Here is a 21,213-nt window from a genome sequence, read left to right as displayed (position 1 = left end):
AACTGGTCCCATCCTAGAAACAGCTCTGCTTATCGTCCCAGTGACACACAGCTTTAGACCTAAGCCTTTAGATCCTTGGGATCCTCTAGTCCTAAGCCTTAGCCATAGTTTTTTCCCTTGGTCCTATTCTAAATAAATACAAAGGGATGGCATTAAAATATATCTCTTGCTTTCTTGGTGCATTTCCCCCAGTGCAAAGTGTCTCCACACCAATAACTGATGATTATCTCTTTCTTCCTTCAGATTGCTCCTGCAATGTGATACCTCCTTGGTCAGTGGGCACACCGGTAGTCTTGACTTCAATACGTGTGAGTGTCTTCCTCATTATCTATTTGCATCACAAAAAAAGAGGCATGTGGGACCAGAAAGATGAGAACTTCATGAAAGTATCTCCTTTCCCAAGTGTTTAGTAGCTGGCAAAACATTTAGCTGAAGAAGAGTAACAGGCTATTTATCAGAAAGCCTGGGCTTCTTGTACCTCAAATATTTGTTTGAATTGCATGAACAATAAACTTTTGGATCTCATGTCATTGAGTTTGGATTCCAGCCTCCAAATTTATGGGCTTAATGATACAAACTGATGATGCTTCTCCTCCATAGCAAAAGAACATATTTCTTTCAGTGTAATAGCTCTATTTTTGCCAAAAATCCAGACATCATTTCACTTAATAAAATATGCCAATTCTTCCTGTACTTTAATCTTAGAGGAGATAATAATTCAGTATATCTTAAACTTTTGGGGTCATAGACTATTTTAGAGACTGATGCAAAGTAAAAAAGTCCTCTTCTCAAAATAATTCATACGTCCACAGATATTTCGCTTAAGTTTATGGTCTGTATTTTTTTTTTTTTTTTTTTTTTTTTTTGCGGTACGCGGGCCTCTCACTGTTGTGGTCTCTCCCGTTGCGGAGCACAGGCTCCGGAAGCGCAGGCTCAGCGGCCATGGCTCACGGGCCCAGCCGCTCCGCGGCATGTGGGATCTTCCCGGACCGGGTCACGAACCCGTGTCCTCTGCATCGGCAGGCGGACTCTCTGACTCTCTTTAAGGGTGAAATTGAAAAGGCAATTGTGAAAGTTTGAGGATAGCTGAACCCAACATATTGTAAAATGTGTCATCAGCTCTATCTTTGAGGTCCCCATGGAAATTATGTATACATGTCAATGATCAGCAAGGTAAGGTAATTTTTTTTATTATAGCTGGAGCTGTAGCTATAGCCAAAAATCACAATGCAGAAGTCACAAAGTAGCGCTGAACAATTCAGAGGATTTCATTTATTAATTTTCTCCTATGAAATAAAGACAAAATACCCTAAACCAGACCAGACTGAAAGTGTTTTTGTAGTTTACTCTAAGAAAGTCCATACCTGAGTCTTGCTTATTAACCATGTTAGCAGACTAAATGCCGTATCCATCAGTGCTGGAGGAAAGAAGCAAGATGCTATGATAATAGCTAGTATATATTAAATATTTATTATGTGCAGTATGCATTTTATAAGATTAATATATTTAATTTTCAGTGAATTAGATTTTATCTGTGATAAAATCTGGTACACAAAGAAGTTGAATAGCTATTCACACCGTTAAATGATGGTGGTGCCAGGACCCCAACCAGGCACTTAGACTCCTTAGCCCTCTGTTTCAACAGCTGTAGTGTACTGTTCCTCTATGAAAAGACTAAAAATAAAGTAAAAAAGAAAGAGATATTTAGTCATAGCAGCCTTGTGAAAGAGAATTTATCATTACAGGGAAATATAGCCTGGGCATTTAGCGATTTATGAGGCTTCCATTAGATATAACTGAAAGCCCCAAGAATAGGCTGCAGGTCACTGTCATTGTTGAAGCAGACCCGGAATCCTTAAGAATCTGGGGGGCTTCCCTGGTGGCGCAGTGATTGAGACCCCGTGCCCCGGTCCGGGAAGATCCCACATGCCGTGGAACGGCTGGGCCCGTGAGCCATGGCCGCTGAGCCTGTGCGGCCGGAGCCTGTGCTCCGCAACGGGAGAGGCCACAACAGTGAGAGGCCCGCGTACCAAAAAAAAAAAAAAATGAATCTGCGAATTAAAATTTTATTTTTGCTTGCTCTACCTTGAGGACCTAAAGTTGAGTCATTGATCACAGAAGCCTCCACCCACACTGCTCACGACTCCTGGTAATTACGCAGGTAACACACATCCACTAACCTCTTTTATAATTGCTACTGAACTTTCTTCTCTTTACCTAAAATGGACTTTCCCCTGAAGGTACTGCTTCCTCTACAACTATCTCATTTAGCAACCTTCTTCCCTATTTAGGCAGCTTGCTGTTTGCTGTGCCTTTCTGGACTGATTTTCCTTCTTGAGGCTTATCAATTCAGAAATCTCTTACCAATTCATTTAACAAATATTAATTGCCAGGAAATTCCACAAGCATTGTACATTTTAATTCTGCAGGAGATGCGGAAGACACTCAATCTGCAAGAGATGTATACCGTTTATTTCCAAGAACCAGTGCCAGGCTAGAGTCAGACTTCTTGGCAATACTGTTACCTGTGTGAACTTGGGAAAGTTATTTTAAGTCTCTGAACTGCAGTTTCCTCATCTTTAAAATATTGATGATGATGCCTACTTCATAAGGTTATTTTAGGTTAAATTAGTCAATATATCAAAGTCATTTGGCCTGGCTTCGCACATAGTACAAACACTAATGTATGATATTATTGTTACTATCATTACTATTAGCATAATCTAGGGATTCTGTCTCAATTCCCTCTGTGGTGTCTTATCTGCTACATGTGTTTGCCATCATCCTTCTCCCCTTTTCTCCTAAGCTTATGGCATGTCTTTCTTCACTCGCACCCCACCATCATCTTAACTTTCCTTCTAAGCATGGACAGCTCTAGCCATGCTTAGAAGCTATGCTTCCTAGCCATGTAGGAAGGAAAGAAAATTAAAAACTCAGCTTAGATTTAAACACACACACACACACACACACACACAATCCTCTGAATAAATACTCTTAGCATCTTTGTACTATCTTCCAAGTTTTTCTTTCAATTTTGTTTTAAATTATTTTCTATCCTTTATGAGAAGAGGTTTGAAGTTCTCCTAAATGTTAATGTGAGAAAAATAGAGGTATGTGACCAAGAGAGAGACTTACAGACTCTCCACTCTCTGATCCTTATGCACACACTCCCAGGGCAATTTTGCTATTTTTAAAAAATTTATGCTATTACCCTTATAAAAGGGATCTCTGATCTAGTTAAGGGCAGAGAATTTATATCAAATTATAGGAGAAAGTAGATATTAATTAGGTGAACGCTTTACCCTCCATTTGTACAGTCTAAGACCGTACGGAATATATCATGTGGGCAACAACCTTGGTGACTTCAGAGTTTTCACTTCTCCAACAAGAATATTGTCAATTATTTCAACTGTTATTTCAAGGACGTGGATTTAAGACTCCTGACTTCAGCTTCCTCATCCTCACCATCTTGGTTGTCTTTCTCTACAAGGTAGTATGAATCAGTGAACAATCATGTCAGTGAAACAAACTAGGGTTGATATAAGAAAGTAATTTTTAATAGACATAGCTGTCCAGTAATGAAACAGATACCCTAACTGTTGGCAATGGTGTTCCCATCACAAGACATATTAATCAATATTATGAGTTAGGGGTGTTTTCCACCTTTATAATCACCCAGAAAACATACTTTACAGAAGACTTCTGCTCCAGATAAGAGGATGACTTTTGAGAATTGTAAGATCTCTTTCATCTCAGAGATTCTGTTCATCTTAGACTATTCTATTTCACCATACTCCTCAAGAGGTCTAGAATTCTTGAGGGGCTACAGCACCACATAAAGAAGATAAAGGTATAATGTGTCTATCTGTCCTTCAGACTCTGGCCGACCAGAGCAAGTGTCATGATGCTTGGGTGGAAGAATGGGTATCTGCCCCTTTGCAGCCTTCTTCCAGATTTAGGCCAAATGTACTCATCTCCAGGGTCATCCACATAACCCAGCCTACTTCTCCTTCACCCACACATAAGCCCAGAAGTATGGAGTAATAGGAATGTTAAAAGTAAATTTATTGGTCTGTAATTCAGTTCTCCTTTCCCTCTGTGACCCTTTTAATTCTTGCATCTCTTTCCAGTCCCCATTTCAGATCCACATTTCCAGTTGGATGTCATGTAGTTGGAAGATATGACTCTGATCCTGTGTGTTCTGATGGTCTTTATCACCGTGGTCATTTCCTTTATTTACTTTATATTCAGAGGTAAATGGAATGGGAAGGGTGGTAACTCAGACGGCATCTTTCTTCCAACTGGTCTCCAGATACAATCTCAGATTGTAGCCTTCTTGAGGCTCCTGGGGTTTCTACAAAAGTGACCTTTCCAGTCTTTGTGCCTTAATAACTGGGGAAAGTAACAAAGACTTGTAGATTTTCTCTTGATCTGTTAATGTGCAAAGCTCTTGGCGGATTTGATGTGATAATAATACACTAGAGATTTTCCTGCCAGAACGTGTACTTTTCTAACGATATCTTTGGCACATGTAATGAAACTACACATGTAATGAAGCTGCCCAAGCCAGGATGATAATATTCTCAGGATAACTCTAAATTCAACTAAATATGATTATGGAGGAAAGAAAAAAGAAGTGAGGGGAGTACCCTGTTTATTAAAAAAAAAGAGAAAAAATAAGGTGATTTTGAGACCAGATTTTACTCAGGCTAGAGAAGAAAGGTTGCTTAATGAAAAGAACATAGTTTTTGAATCCAGAGAGTTGGGTTTTTATCCTGACTTAACCATGCTGAGTGACCTTGGGTTAATGGCTTATCCCTTCTGATCTACTTTTATTTCCTCCACGAAATGCGGAATATAATTATGAGATTGTGAAGATTAGAAATTTTGATGTAAAACGTCTAACATTGTGCCTGATAAACAACAAATATCACATGCACACACATGCATGCATATACCTGCACATACACACACATCAGGGAGGCAATCAGAGGGGGAGAAGACCAGAAGTGATCAGATTCTACCCCAGTGAAATCTGTCTATCTCTTCCTCTCTGCTTCTATATCTCTTGAAACATCTACCTCTACTGCCTCTCATTGCCTCTACCTGTTCTCTCAAAAATCTCACAGAGGTATCAGCTGATATCAATGAAAGAAATGTACACAATATAGTCCCTTCCTAAAAAAGGAAAGGAAGAGAGAAAGAGAGAAGGAAAGAAAGGAAGGAGGGAAGGAAGGAAGGAAACAAGGAAGGAAGGAAGGAAGGGAGGGAGGAAGGGAGGAAGGGAGGGAGGGAGGAGGGAGGGAGGAAGGGAGGGAGGGAGAAGGGAGGGAAAGGAGGAAGACTTATGCCTTATACGGGCTTTCTGATTGTAGCTGCCTTGAGGCTCCGGGGTTTCTACAAGTGCAGTATTAGTGCCTCAAACTCCAGTGACAGTCTCATTTCTGACTTCACACTTTGATAGTTCTCTCAAGTAAAATTGGAAGGCCCAAGTGTTTCATCCAGAAACATTCAATACTGAGCTCTTTGTGAAGTTTAGATGTTTTCTTCTATTTTGATCTCAAATGCAGAATTAAAAATTTAATATCATAGTTAATAATAACAATTTAATATTATAGAAACTTGTAGATGTCCACAAAGGCTGGACAGGAACATTTATGAGCCTATGTTCACAGTAAGGCATGTGAACTAATGAAATCCCCTAACTAATTTGAAATCCCCTAACTAATGCCCAATGATGAAAGTCCTGGCTTTGTTGTGCAGATATAATCTTCTTATGAAAATGGAAGGAAATGTAGAATTAGTCACACGGGAAGAAAAATTTTAATTCTCGTGTTCCACCAGCAATCTACAATCCTAAAACGTTCCATTAAAAAATGTATGCAAGGTTACAAAAACATGTACTCTTAATTACTAGCAGCCTTTTTCCCCCGAATACAATGCAAATCCATGATAAGTTATTATGGACAATACAGAGAAATTATTTTTACTTAAACCAAAAAAAAGACCTATAACCTATAACCACAAAAATGGGTATTTGTTTTTTCATCTTTACATCCACTGACTCTTGGCTTTCTCTGTACTACCTGTTGAGAGCTGCTAGATGTTGACGTGGCCAATTAGGACAACGAGCAAAACAGTAACAGTCAAGCTTTTATCCCCTTATTGTGGGCATATAAGAGGCCAAAAAAGGAAAGCTGTGGTGGCTCCTTACAGTTCCATTTCCCCCACAGAACAGCACTGGGTAAGGGTCAGGTGACATGCAGCACAGGTGGGGGAAATTGTGTCTCACTATAAAGAACACTGAACAAAAGGCTCCTGCCATTTTATGGACGCAGGGGAGAGCGGATGGGGAGGAGAGACAGAGAAGGGCTAGAATGGAAAAATAGAGCAGAGAAGAAGCTTTTAGTCAAGACACCGTCTCCCAATAAAAGAAGGTCTCAGAAGAGGCAACTAAAAAGCATCTCAGCTGAGGACCCCAATAACGAGGCCTCCAAAAGGAGGTACCTGGGCTGGGAATGCAGGTATGCATATGAGCATGGCTGCTGGGGGCCAGAGACCTAGTCCTTGACTGCAGCTTCCTCCAGAGAGTGCAAGGAGTTGACTGTGCACCAAGTCTGGTGTGGGGAGGACAGCTTTCCCGCATGGGGCCTGCTACGCAAAGCCTTTGTAATTTCCTATGATCGGACATAAGGAATTACACATGGGAATCTGGCCTGGAGTCAGACCCTCATTACCTCTCCAATGTGGAGAAACATTCCACCCTTTGAGATTAAACAAAGGCAAGGACAAGTCCATGATTGCTACAGTACAGATTTATGCTTCTCATGCCTAGTTTCTGCCATTAAGGAAAACAACCCAATCAATATCTTTGCATCCAAAGGCACAGGTTAATGATACAGGGAAGCAGAAAGGAGCCTGTACCCAGTATTCATCCACTCAAAAGTAAGGTTTTAATTTCATTCTTTTACATGTAGCTGTCCAGTTTTCCCAGTACCACTTATTGAAGAGGCTGTCTTTTCTCCATTGTATATTCTTGCCTCCTTTATCAAAGATAAGGTGACCATATGTGCATGGGTTTATCTCTGTACTTTCTATACTGTTCCATTGATCTATATTTCTGTTTTTGTGTCAGTACCATACTTTCTTGATTACTGTAGATTTGTAGTATAGTCTGAAGTCCAAGAGCCTGATTCTGCCACCTCTGTTTTTCATTCTCAAGATTGCTTTGGCTATTCGGGGTCTTTTGTATTTCCATACAAATTGTGCAATATTTTCCTCTAATTCTGTGAAAAATGCCATTGGTAGTTTGATAGGGATTGCATTGAATTGGTAGATTGCTTTGGGTAGTATAGTCATTTTCACAATGTTGATTCTTCCAATCCAAGAACATGGTATATCTCTCTATCTGTTTGTATCATCTTTAATTTCTTTCATCAGTGTCTTATAGTTTTCTGCATATAGGTCTTTTGTCTCCTTCGGTATGTTTATTCCTAGTTATTTTATTCTTTTGATTGCAATGGTAAATGGGAGTGTTTCCTTAATTTCTCTTTCAGATTTTTCATCATTGGTGTATAGGAATGCAAGAGATCTCTGTGCATTAGCACCATACACAAAGATAAACTCAAAATGGATTAAAGACCTAAATGTAAGGCCAGACACTATAAAACTCTTAGAGGAAAACATAGGAAGAACACTCTATGACATAAATCACACCAAGATCCTTTCGACCCACCTCCTAGAGGAAGGGAAGTAAAAACAAAAATAAACAAATGGGACTTAATGAAACTTAAAGGCTTTTGCACAGCAAAGGAAACCATAAACAAGACCAAAAGACAACCCTCAGAATGGGAGAAAATATTTGCAAATGAAGCAACTGACAAGGGATTAATCTCCTGAATATACAAACAGCTCATGCAGCTCAATAACAAAAAGATAAAAAAACCCAATCAAAAAATGGGCAGAAGAACTAAATAGACATATTTCCATAGAAGACATACAGATGGCCAAGAGGCACTTGAAAAGATGCTCGACATCACTAATTATTAGAGAAATGCAGATCAAAACTAAAGTGAGGTATCACCTCACACAGGTCAGAATGGCCATCATCAAAAATTCTACAAACAATAAATGCTGGAGAGGGTGTGGAGAAAAGGGAACCCTCTTGCACTGTTGGTGGGAATGTAAACTGATACAGCACTATGGAGAGCAGTATGGAGTTTCCTTAAAAAACTAAGAATAGAACTACCATACGACCCAGCAATCCCACTACTGGGCATATACCCTGAGAAATCCTAATTCAAAAAGAGTCATGTACCACAATGTTCATTGCAGCTCTATTTCCAATAGCCAGATCATGGAAGCAACCTAAGTGTCCATCGACAGATGAATGGATAAAGAAGATGTGGCACATACATACAATGGAATATTACTCAGCCATAAAAAGAAACGAAATTGAGTTATTTGTAGTGAGGTGGGTGCACCTAGAGACTGTCATACAGAGTGAAGTAAGTCAGAAAGAGAAAAACAAATACTGTATGCTAACACATATATATGGAACCAAAAAAAGAAAAAAGGTTCTGAAGAACCTAGGGGCAGGACAGGAATAAAGATGCAGACATAGAGAATGGACTTGAGGACACAGGGAGGGGGAAGGGTAAGCTGGGACGAAGTGAGAGAGTGTCATGGACATATATACACTACCAAATGTAAAATATTTAGCTAGTGGGAAGCAGTTGCATGGCACAGGGAGATCAGCTCGGTGCTTTGTGTCCACATAGAGGGGTGGGAGGGAGACGCAAGAGGGAGGAGAGGGCTTCCCTGGTGGCGCAGTGGGTGGGAGTCCACCTGCTGATGCAGGGGACGCGGGTTCGTGCCCCGGTCCGGGAGGATCCCACGTGCCGCAGAGCGGCTGGGCCCATGGGCCATGGCCGCTGGGCCTGCGCGTCCGGGGCAGAGGGCCTCACAATGGGAGAGGCCACAGCAGTGAGAGGCCCACGTACCGCAAAAAAAAAAAAGAAAGAGGGAGGAGATATGGGGATATATGTATATGTATAGCTGATTCACTTTGTTGTAAAGCAGAAACTAACACACCATTGTAAAGCAATTATACTCCAATAAAGATATTAAAAAAAAAGAGTCAGGTTTATCTGCTGACCCAGTGGGATTAAAAAAAGAGTTAGAATCGAGGAGAAATTTTACTGTCATTCACAGTGGAGGGGACCAGAATTGTTAAAAACGAATCCTGTTTTCATCCACTTGGTTCCCTAAGGCCATTTCTCAGCACTGCTCCTCTGTATCCTATGGAGACCAACGAAAGAGTTGCGTTAGCCACTCAAAGATTTTGCCAATTATCTTTTCGGTTTTCCCAGATTTCTACTTAAAAAAAATTAAGACAATACATTAATTGATTTGAAAGAGAGATTATACAATGTAGTCAACTGAAAAGACCCAGTTTACTCTACTTGTCACCATTTACACTCTATTAATATGTCTCACATTGCTAATATTATAGAGTTTATAGCAGCAACCTCATGACAGGCCAAAATTGAAAATGGTCAAACTTGACCATAAATTGAAATGCTCTAAATTAGCTATGAGATTTTTAACTTTAAAAAAATCAACCACTTCCCATAATCAAGTCAATTTTGTTTTACAAAGAAAAAATAATTTCCCCAAATTCATTTTCTACAATTTTTCTTAATGTTTTCTCTGGTTCTACCAAGTTTGTGTTAGTGTTTTGGTATGAATCTCATTGTTTTTTCAATAACTACTTTCTCTGCACCCTTTCATTGAATGAGTTTAGCTCTTCTCCTGTATTGATAAGTTGATTATTCCATTTTGATGTCTCTTATGTTTCACAATTTTTCAAATTCCAGAAGGGTAAGGGGATGCATAAGAATGTTTAGAAAAGTTGTAAAAACAAATCCACAAATCCACTGCAGTTTCTGATGTGTCTTATGATGTAAGCATCACTATTATTGTGCAATAGCCTTTTCTAAGCAAACAAACACAACATATAGTGATTTACTGTTATCTGAGTTATGAGGGTGCAGGAAGAGAGTAAGAAGACAGAGAGAAAGAAAGAGAGAGAGAGTGAATATATATTATTGATTATATTTTCACCGGGGTATTCATTTACTTCAGTTGCAAAGAGATACTGTGCAAATTAAATCAGACTCCTTTCTAGAATGCCTTTATTCCTTGTACACTTTCTCCCAGCAGGGGTTTCCCTCTCATTGATTTAAGCCAGGGAATTCAAGTTAATGACTTCTACATAAAAGTTTTTTCTCATGGCTTTTCCAAAGATGTTTTTGGCATCTCAGAGGAAATCAATTTGTTCTCAAACATGTTTTTATTTCAGCTACTTGCCTTTAGTAAAATTTGAATTTACAATACCTCAAGTACATTTTATTTCCTTGACAGGTTTCCTGCAAAATTAAGGGATTAAACAAGCATCAAATGTTTCATCTGGGAGAGTGGATAAAGAGACAACAGAGGAACAATATGCTAAGATTTCCAAATAAAGTAACTGTGGCTTTACAATTTTATATAAAGCCAAATAATTGTCAGGTGGAGGGCAAGTAAAATATATTTGTACACTCAAGTTTGCATTTCGCTTGTAGCTCTTGTGCAAACTATGTTAACTTAAAAAAAAAAGGATAGAAAGTAATCAGAAGACAGATAGAAAGTAATCAGAAGACAGCAAATTAGGGGAATGACTGGAAGAAAAACAAGTAATCTACAGGGCAAAATGGAAGTAACTCTGAAAATAGAAATAAATCTATACCCATCAGTAATTAAATGTCATATCTATCCATAATTAAACATGTCCATTGAAAGAAAACTATTTTCAAATCTATGATGTTTCCAAGAGACTTAACTAATGCTCAATGACAGAAAAGTTGAAAATACAGGGATGCAAAGACCAAAACTATGCAACTTTTACCAAAATATATGTTGAAAGATATATTAATATTCTTTAAAAAATAATTAAAAAGAAATAAGCAGGAATAAAATGGTCATCCACAAAATAAAGATAAGAACCATGAACCAAAACTTTCTAAAAATTAGTGCATAGTACATAAACACTAATAATGCACTCTTAACCTTCCTACACTGTTGGTGGGAATGTAAACTGGTGCAACCACTATGGAGAACAGTATGGAGGCACCTTTAAAAACTAAAAATAGAATTATCATATGATCCAGCAATCCCACTGCTGGGAAAATATCCAGAAAAGACAAAAACTCTAGTTTGGAAAGATACATTCACCCCAATGTTCATAGCACCACTATCTACAATAGCTAAGACATGGAAACAACCTAAGTGTCCATCAACAGATGAATGGTTAAAGAAGTTATGGTATATATATCTGCATAAGACTCATCATGTACAAGGGAACCACACCATTCATAGTTGACTTATCAAAATCAGTGGAGGATGTAAGGTAATGAGAGGACATATTCAAAGTGCTGTTAAAATTTCAAAGAATTTGCATATGCTCCTTTAATTCTCCCTGTTTTTATATTGAGAGAGTCAGCCCATTTATTCTCTTTTTTAAAACTTTATCCAGGTATAATGATGCACATTATATCGCACACATTTAAAGTGTACAATATGACGAATTTTGACATATCCATACACCCTTTAAACTATATAATTAATATCCATTAATTCCAAAATTTTCTTTGTACTTCTTGATAATCCATTCTTTACTCTCTCTCCACTACTATCCTCAGGCAAAAATTGATACGTTTTCTGTCAACAGATATTAGTATGTATCTTTTTTTAAAATACATTTATTTATTTATTTTTGGCTGCGTTGCCTCTTCATTGCTGTGCACAGTCTTTCTCTAGTTGCGGTGAGCGAGGGCTACTCTGTTGCGGTGTGTGGGCTTCTCATTGTTGTGGCTTCTCTTGTTGCAGAGCATGGGCTCTAGGTGTGCAGGCTTCAGTAGTTGTGGCATGTGGGCTCAGTATTTGTGGCTCGCAGGCTCTAGAGTGCAGGCTCAGTAGCTGTGGTGCATGGGTTTAGTTGCTCTGCGGCATGTGGGATCTTCCCGGACTAGGGCTCTAACCCATGTCCCCTGCGTTGTCAGGCGGATTCTTAACCATTGCACCACCAGGGAAGTCCCTAGTATGTATCTTTTAGAATTTCATTTAAATGGAGTCATAAAGGGCATATTCATTTTTATTACACTTCTTTTATCCAGATTACTTATTTTCAGATTTGTCCTGGTTGTTAAATGTACAGCTGAATAGTGTTCTATTGTATGGACATGCAACTCTTTGTTTAATCATTCAACTGTTGATGGACTTTTGGATTGTTTTCATTTTTTTGCTCTGACAAATAGAGCTGCTATGAACATTTGCATGTAAGTTTTTGCATGATTGTATATGTCTTCATTTTCTTTGGTTAAATATTTAGTAGTGGAATGGCTAGGTCGTATTATATGTCTAAGCTTCACTGTTTACAGAACTGCCAATTATTTTAAAAGTGGTTATACCATTTGAAAGTCATACCAGCAGTGAATGAGAGTTTCAATTGCTCCACATTCTAGTCAACAGTAAGGCCAGTCTTTGCATTTTTAGCCATTCTAACGTGTGCATAATGGTAACTCACTGTGGTTTTAATTTGTCTTTACTTAAAAACTACGATATTAAACATTTTTCATGTTATTAACCTTCATTTCATTTTAGTTCTAAAAGTAACTACTACATCTAATAGCAGTAACTTTTGGCAGTAACTTTTATTTTCCAAAGTCATTTCTTCTGTTTATAAATCTTTGGTTTTTATTTACTTTCCTGAATATCTCAAATCTGTTACACTACTGTCTTCTAGCCTGAAGTATTACTATTGAAATATCTGATCCTAGTCTGATTTTATTTTCCTTTCATGTTACTTGTTGTTTGGCTAGGTGACCAGAGGGATATTTTTCTTTTACTTTAAATGTCCAGGAATTTTAATAGAACATGTCTTGCTATTGATTGTTTTGAGTCTGAATTCTTCTGCATGTGATGTGCTTAGTTAATATGTAGCATCAAATCTGGGTGTTTTTTTTTTTGTTTTTTTCCCAGAAGTTTTTCTTGAATTATAGCTTTTAGTATTTGTTTTGTTCTTTTGATTTGGCTTTGCATTCCAATGTCTGCTATTATACATATTTTGAATCTTCTTTGCCTGTATTCACTTATTTTTCACATTTTCTCCAATCTTTTGTATATCTTTATTCATGAATATACATTGGCACTTAGTTTTTTTTGGTAATGTTTCCCAGTGGATTGTGTTTTAGCTATCCATTGGGTTGGCCCAAAAGTTTCTCTGTTTATTATTATGTGGGGAAAGAGGAAGATTTATGTTCTAGGTCACATTTTCTGTCTTTCCAGAATTTCCTTTGTGTGTGAATTTTTACATATAATTTTCTTTATACCTATAATTATTTAAAACAGTTTTGAATTTCTAAAAGACTTTAAATTGCTTAAATATTTTTTTTAAATTGACATCCAACTAAATTTCAGTGTCATCAGAGAATGTGGCCTGTATGGTACTTATTATTAAAGTTTTTGGACTTCTGTAATTATAATATGTGATTACTGTTTGTTAGTGTTTTATTTATGGTTGGAAAGAATGAAATTTTTATCGTTAGATATTGAAACTCTGTACTTCTTTCATCTTATTTTGTATATTATCCAACTATATCAGATTTCTTTTGATTATTACTTAGGGATTATTTTTTCCCTAGCTTTTTATAATTAAACTTTCTGTAGTCTTAAGTTTTAGATTTAATTTAAATAGCATACTGCCGGATTTTTTAAACTCATTTTTTAAGTTTTACTAGAGTTCCTAGTCCATTTAAACTTATTGTAATTATGAAGATAGTTAGTTAAATTTACTTCCACTATCTTATTTTGTGTTTACTATTTGCCTCATCTTTTCTATGCTTTGTTATTCATTTTCCTTAATGTTCTGTTTGGGATAGATTGGATTTTTCTCAGTATATATTTTTCTTCTCTTTGTTCAAATATTTTAATTCTACTTGTGCAATATTAGAGACCCCATTAGAGATTTGGGAATTTAAAATTAAGTTTAAAAGGTATACAATTGGGCTTCCCTGGTGGCGCAGTGGTTGAGAGTCCTCCTGCCAATGCAGGGGACACAGGTTCGTGCCCCGGTCCGGGAAGGTCCCACATGCCATGGAGTGGCTGGGCCCGTGAGCCATGGCCGCTGAGCTTGCGCATCCGGAGCCTGTGCTCCGCAACAGGAGAGGCCACAACAGGGAGGCCCACGTACCACAAAAAAAAAAAAAAAAAAAAAAAAGTTATACAATTTATCAGTCTATTAATTATTTTTCTCAATAACAAAAAGTTTCCTGAGCATTTTAACTTTGTCCATATTCTAGCAATTTTTATGCTTTTTTCCCCTACATTAGTTTCCATCTGTCAGGTTTAACCAATGAGAAGAGATATTAGTGGCTTATAAAATATTTCTTAAATTGGATCTCACAGATATATTTTTATCTTTACATAAATATCATCAATCTAAATAGTCATTTGAAAATATTTCAGGATTATAAATGCTTAATACAAGTGAATTTTCAATGTTCCCTTTTACTCTGAGTTTGCATGTATTGTGCCTCCTGTCATTTTCCTTCACTATTTGACCCATTCATCAAGATACTTGGCAGGTATGTTTTATAAATGGCAGCTATGTCAAGTAAAGCTGAAAATTCAAATAGCCTTTAATTCTGAAATTCCACATATTGGTATACATCTCATTGAAGCTCCTATACAAGGAGACACATTGAATAATTTTCTTAGCAGCATTGCATTTAGTACCAAAAATTGGAAATAGGAGAATGACACATAAAGTGTTACATGCCAATGCAAAAGAATGCTGAGAAAAGTGCCTTAAAATGAAATTTTAAATAGACATATGCACACAATGTTATAAAATATACACACACACTTATAAATTCACAGTAAAGATGAACCTTAATTCCTGCTTACTGCTGATAAGGGTGTTGAAGCAATAAAATTGTTACTGAAAGCAACCCCAAATAGCATGAGAACCTGGATACCTAGAACTCAACCAAGACTACTGAAGTAGAAGATCTTGGAAATGTAACCCAGATCAATGTTCTTCCTATCGGAACTTATCTGAGACAGGGAATCATATATCAATGCCAAACAAATCTCAGAGGACTTTAAAATGAGGCAGAGAAAGAATACCTCAGAGCACCCACACTATCTGCCATGCACATTTATCGGTCCAAAATAATACAGTAATAAAATTAGCATGGCTATGCTAATCGTGAGTATAAATATGCTTTATAGCACACTTTTCATCCAATACGCATTTGGTGGGAATTGGAAATATGGAAGAAAGAGAAAGGAAATGTAAAAATTAGGAAACCAGGATTTTCTAATAGGAACATGTTGAAAAAGCAGTATTAACCCTCGTCTCTAAGTTCTTGTTTATTTTTAGTTCTATATGGAGCTATTTAGAAATTAGGATCAGTAAGGAAGAAGAGCAAGACCCAGAGATGTGGCAGAGCTTAGAGTTTCAAATGATTTTGAGTAGAGCCAGCATATGGCTGTAATTAGACATCACTCCCTGCATACAGATGTACTGAAAGATATGGGAAAATGACAGCTGTGGCTTAAGGATTTCTGAGGATGCTAAGAAAACAAAGTAATTGGAGTCCCATAATAACACATAGACAAAGGACTTCAAACATCAAGTTACCTAGCATAAGGAAGAAATTCCATTAATTTCTTTTATCTTTTAATTAGGCTGTCAATTATTTGCTTGAATACTTCCAAGTATGGTGAACTCATGATTATCTTGAGACAGACTTCTCCCTGGCTGGAGAATTCTGAATGTTAGAATTTTCTTTCTAGGATGTGTTAAAATCTACATCCATGTAAAGGGGTAAGGAGAGTAAACTTTAAGACAAATTACAGTAACTAATCATTTTGGAGAAGAAAATCAGACAAAAATTTCTAAGGAGAGAACTCAAAGACAATTCTCTACATCCTTCAATTATGGTTTATTGGTAGTTTTGGAGCTCATAAATTACATATCTATCAGAGGAAATCTGACATCAATCAGGGAAATGCATCAGAGGGCTATTAGCATGGAAGTCCACAGTTAAAAATTAAATAAACAGATAACAGGTCTTTTGTGCATTGAATTAAAAGAATGATTTTGTAAAATAAGTGTAGGAGGCATAAAGTTTCCAAATGAAGCCAGAGTACTTACTCTGATAAGTGACACAAGGGAAAATTTTAGTATATAAATTTATTTCAGGGTTGGCTTTCATGACTGGAGTTGTAACAAAGGCCAAGGGCAGAAACAAGTTCCAACTATAATCTAGAAGAAACTTGGAAGAAGTTTACATTCAGAGGGAGATCCACATGGTAGATATCAGGGAGGTAGTCTTCCTAAAAAGCTAGAAGTCTTGAAGCAAAAATACTGACTTACAGAAATACAGTGATTGACTGAGCTTTTTATGCCAGGATAAAGGCATATAACGTTGTTTAATTTGATTCAAGAACCAGGAGATTTGGTTGTCTGTAAATTTCTCCTTAAACTAAAGTAGAATTACTTCTCTAAGGCCACTATGGAATCATCTTTATTTAACCTACATTTTTTTTTTTTTTTTTTGCGGTACACGGCCTCTCACTGTTGTGGCCTCTCCCGCTGCAGAGCACAGGCTCCGGACACACAGACAGGCTCAGTGGCCATGGCTCACGGGCCCAGCCACTCCACAGCATATGGGATCTTCCTGGACTGGGGCATGAACCTGCGTCCCCTGCATCAGCAGGCAGACTCTCAACCACCGTGCCACCAGGGAAGCCCTAACCTACATTTTTAAATGATAGTGTCATCTGGACCAAAATCCTGGTTGGAACTTAATTCCTTCCAATGTGTCCAATAGATAATTCCATTATTTTCTTCCTTTTGTATTATCTGTTGAAAAGTCAGCTATCTGTCCTATTGTTGCTTCTTTGAAGACAATATGCCTTTTATTCTCAGACTGCTTTAAACAGATTTGCTTCAATTTGATTTCCATAGTCTGACTATGATGTGTTTGATATGGTTTATCCTGCTTGAGGTTCACATACCTCCATGAATACATGGGTTTAAAAATAGCATTCCAGTCATTATTTCTTCAAATACATCTTCTGCTGTTGGGTGTCTAGTTACATATCTGTTAGATCCTTTCACTGTTTCTCTTATATCCCTATGCATTTTTCTTTATTTTATATTCTTTTTCCTCTCTGTTCTTCAGTTTGGATATTTACAATTAAATAGTCTCCCAATACCCTAATCCCATGTTCTTTCTGCTGAATATGCTGCTAAACTCTTTTTAATGATTTTTTTTTATTTCAGAAGTTATATTTTCTCCTCCTGGGAATCCCCAATATTTTCCTACCATAGATTCCACTTCTATGGTAGTGTTATCTATCTCTTCCTCTGCATGCTTGAACAAATCAATTAAAGTTATTTTAAACTTATCAGCTAATTTCACTATCTTAGTCAACTTCAGTCTGTTAGGTCTGTTTCTATTGTCTGTTTTTTCCCTTAGTTTAAATTCAGAGGTTTCTGTCCTTTCTCATATGTAAAAATAAAAAATTTATCTAAGGACATTGTGATCATGTCCTTAAATGTGTGTCAACTTGACTACACTTTCCAGAATGCCCTTTCATTTATGTTTCCAGTTAGTGTAGGCCATAAGGAAAATTCCTGGGAGACAGAGGGTGGCAAGGAAGCAGCAGCCATTTTTGTAGCTTGTATATGTTGCTGCTGATATGCTGATTCCTTTCATTGGAATGATGTAGAAGCTAGACCTGCAATTGTTCTACTTTCCCATGAATCCTCCTTCAACTTCTCTGAGTCCTAAGCCAAATGTGTGTATGTCAATTGTGATGAAGGGCTCTGGTTTCTGCAACATACTCTCTTCAACAAGGTCAAAAGCAATTAGAATACATATGGGTTTCAGTCCATCCTAGTGAGGGTCTAGTTCATGCATGTGGGTTCCATCCTGCTTGTACCTTTGTTATTGAAGTCCATTCTAGTCCCTCTCCCAGTACTAATAGGGGAATTCAGGCTGTTCTTTTCAAGGTTACCACTGAGCTGGAAAGCAGGGGATAAGAACAGGTTAAGTTAGAATGCCACAAAGCTCACTGTTCTTACTGAAATTCAGCTATTTTTTTCTGATTAAGTGTTCCCCTGGTTGCAAGCTTGTGGTTAGTTTCCAGATTTCTGAAAAAAGTTGATTTCTGGTGCATTTTTTCCTAGTTTACTTACCGTTTTATAAAGGGAAAGTATCAATCAGTTCAGGCTGCCCTAATAAAATACCATAAACTAGGTGGGTGGCTTAAACAACAGGCATTTATTTTCTCACAGTCCTGGAGGCGGGAAGTCCCACATCAGGGTGCCTGCATGGTTAGTTTCTGGTGAGGCTTCTCTTTCTGGCTTATAGGTGGCCACCATCTTGTTGTGTGCTCACATGACCCCTTCTTTTTGTGCAAGCAAGGGGAGAGAGAGAGTGCATGAGTTCTCATGTCTCTTCTTATACAGACACCAATCCTACTGGATCATGGCCCTATCTTTATCACCTAATTTAACCTTAATTACTTCTGTAAAGGCCCTATCTCCAAATAAGTTACATTAGGGGTTAGGGTGTCAACATATGAATTTTGGGCAAGGGCGTGGACCACAAACATTCAGTCTGTACCAGGGAAGGATTTTTGAAGTTTCTTACTTTACCATTTTCAATGATTTACTCAAACATTTTACAAATACGTGTTTTATTCATGTTTTTCAGTAGTTCTCAAAGAAGAGTTCAGGAACCACTTGTTCTGTCATGGCTTGAGGCAGAACTGTCTACTCCTTACTGTTATATTTTTATATATGACCTGTCCCTTTTTTTCATAACAAATCTTAACAATGGTGTGTGTCTGTTTTACTAGAGGAAAAGTCAGTTCTTTTTGTTGGGAATCTGAACATTTTTTATTTGATTTCTGTTTTTATAGTAATTGATTCTACATTTTACTTTCTGAAATTCATTTTCTAGTTTCTTGGTTTGTATCTAGCTTCTTGATTTGGTAAGGGTATACTCCCAAATGAAACATGACCCCTTTCTGGTGTATATAGAGTCAGAGATCTTCACCTAGAAGTGTAGTATCAGTCAAGCCACAGGATACTCAGATCTTCTTCCAAAGTTTTTACCAATGGTATCCAATATAAACAACATCTCAAAAATACAGGGAGTTTTAACTCTTTGATCTTGGGCTCATTTTAAAATTCTTAGTCCATCTTAGCCCATCTCCTACAGGCATACCTACCTACCTTCTTAAATGAGTTAATGCCAGGAATAAGGAACATTCTCTCTAGCTACTTAATAATAATAATACTTGATATTTCCAATACTCTCTTTTTGAAAGCTAATATATGTAATGTTAAATAGACATTTTACTTTTGGTAATTCTTGAGTTAGGAACTCATTTGACACGTAATAACTCTAATGGCATCAACTGTATTAACATTATCATATTTCTCATCGGAATAATTGATGCATTATATTATGCTAATAAGTTTCCTGATAGTAAAGATCCTTCTGATCCTCTACTTGGATGAGCTAGAAGTTAATTTTAATCCAAATCAGATAAGAAGAAGTAAAGCTGTCACTGTTTGCAGATGACATGATACTATACATAGAGAATCCTAAAGATGCTACCAGAAAACTACTAGAGCTAATCAATGAATTTGGTAAAGTTGCAGGATACAAAATTAATGCACAGAAATCTCTTGCATTCCTATACACTAATGATAAAAAATCTGAAAGAGAAATTAAGGAAACACTCCCATTTACCATTACAACAAAAAGAATAAAATACCTAGGAATAAACCTACCTATGGAGACAAAAGGCCTTGATGCAGAAAACTATAAGACACTGATGAAAGAAATTAAAGATGATACAAATAGATGGAGAGATATACCATGTTCTTGGATTGGAAGAATCAACATTGTGAAAGTGACTGTACTTCCCAAAACAATCTACAGATTCAGTGCTATCCCTATCCAACTATCAATTCCATTTTTCACAGAACTAGAACAAAAAATTTCACAATTTGTATGGAAACACAAAAGTCCCCGAATAGCAAAAGCAATCTTCAGAAAGAAAAATGGAGATGGCGGAATCAGTCTCCCTGACTTCAGACTATACTACAAAGCTACAGTAATCAAGACAGTATGATACTGGCACAAAAACAGAAATGTAGGTCAATGGAACGGGATAGAAAGCCCAGAGATAAACCCACGCACATATGGTCACCTTATCTTTGATACAGGAGGCAAGAATATACAGTGGAGAAAAGACAGGAGGCTTCCCTGGTGGCACAGTGGTTGAGAGTCTGCCTGCTGATGCATGGGACACGGGTTTGTGCCCTGGTCCAGGAAGATCCCACATGCCACGGAGCACCTGGGCCTGTGAGCCATGGCCACTGAGCCTGTGCATCCAGAGCCTGTGCTCCACAACAGGAGAGGCCACAACAGTGAGAGGCCCGCATACCACAAGCAAAAGACAAAAAAGAAAAGACAGCCTCTTCAATAAGTGGTGCTGGGAAAACTGGACAGCTACGTATAAAAGAAAGAAATTAGAACACTCCCTAACACCATACACAAAAATAAACTCAAAATGGATTAAAGACCTAAATGTAAGGCCAGACACTATAAAACTCTTAGAGGAAAACATAGGCAGAACACTCTATGACATAAATCACAGCAAGATCCCTTTTGACCCACCTCCTAGAGAAATGGAAATAAAAACAAAAATAAACAAATGGGACCTAATGAAACTTAAAAACTTTTGCATAGCAAAGGAAACCATAAACAAGACGAAAAGACAACCTCAGAAGGGGAGAAAATATTTGTAAATGAAGCAACTGACAAAGGATTAATTTCCAAAATTTACAAGCAGCTCATGCAGCTCAATATCAAAAAAACAAAAAACACAATCCAAAAAAAATCGACATTTCTCCAAAGAAGATATACAGATTGCCAACAAACACATGAAAGAATGCTCAACATCACTCATCGTTAGAGAAATGTAAATCAAAACTACAATGAGATATCATCTCACACCAGTCAGAATGGCCATCATCAAAAATTCTACAAACAATAAATGCTGGAGAGGGTGTGGAGA

At 37.4% G+C, this 21,213-nt stretch overlaps 1 protein-coding gene across 1 annotated transcript in view; it reads left to right on the top strand.

Annotated features, from left to right (window-relative positions):
• Nucleotides 1-21,213, top strand: part of LOC132425303 (putative selection and upkeep of intraepithelial T-cells protein 1 homolog) — a gene marked incomplete at its 5' end in the record, with an annotated part of 28,990 nt that overhangs the window by 5,984 nt on the left and 1,793 nt on the right. The window contains 2 exon segments of the mRNA XM_060011629.1: nucleotides 244-351; nucleotides 4,131-4,253. Coding sequence (XP_059867612.1) covers nucleotides 244-351; nucleotides 4,131-4,253 — 231 coding nt within the window.

Source organism: Delphinus delphis, chromosome 1, assembly GCF_949987515.2.
Source record: "Delphinus delphis chromosome 1, mDelDel1.2, whole genome shotgun sequence".
NCBI lineage: Eukaryota > Metazoa > Chordata > Mammalia > Artiodactyla > Delphinidae > Delphinus > Delphinus delphis.
Note: the sequence above shows the minus strand (reverse complement) of the source record. Positions and strands in the feature narration are given on the sequence as shown.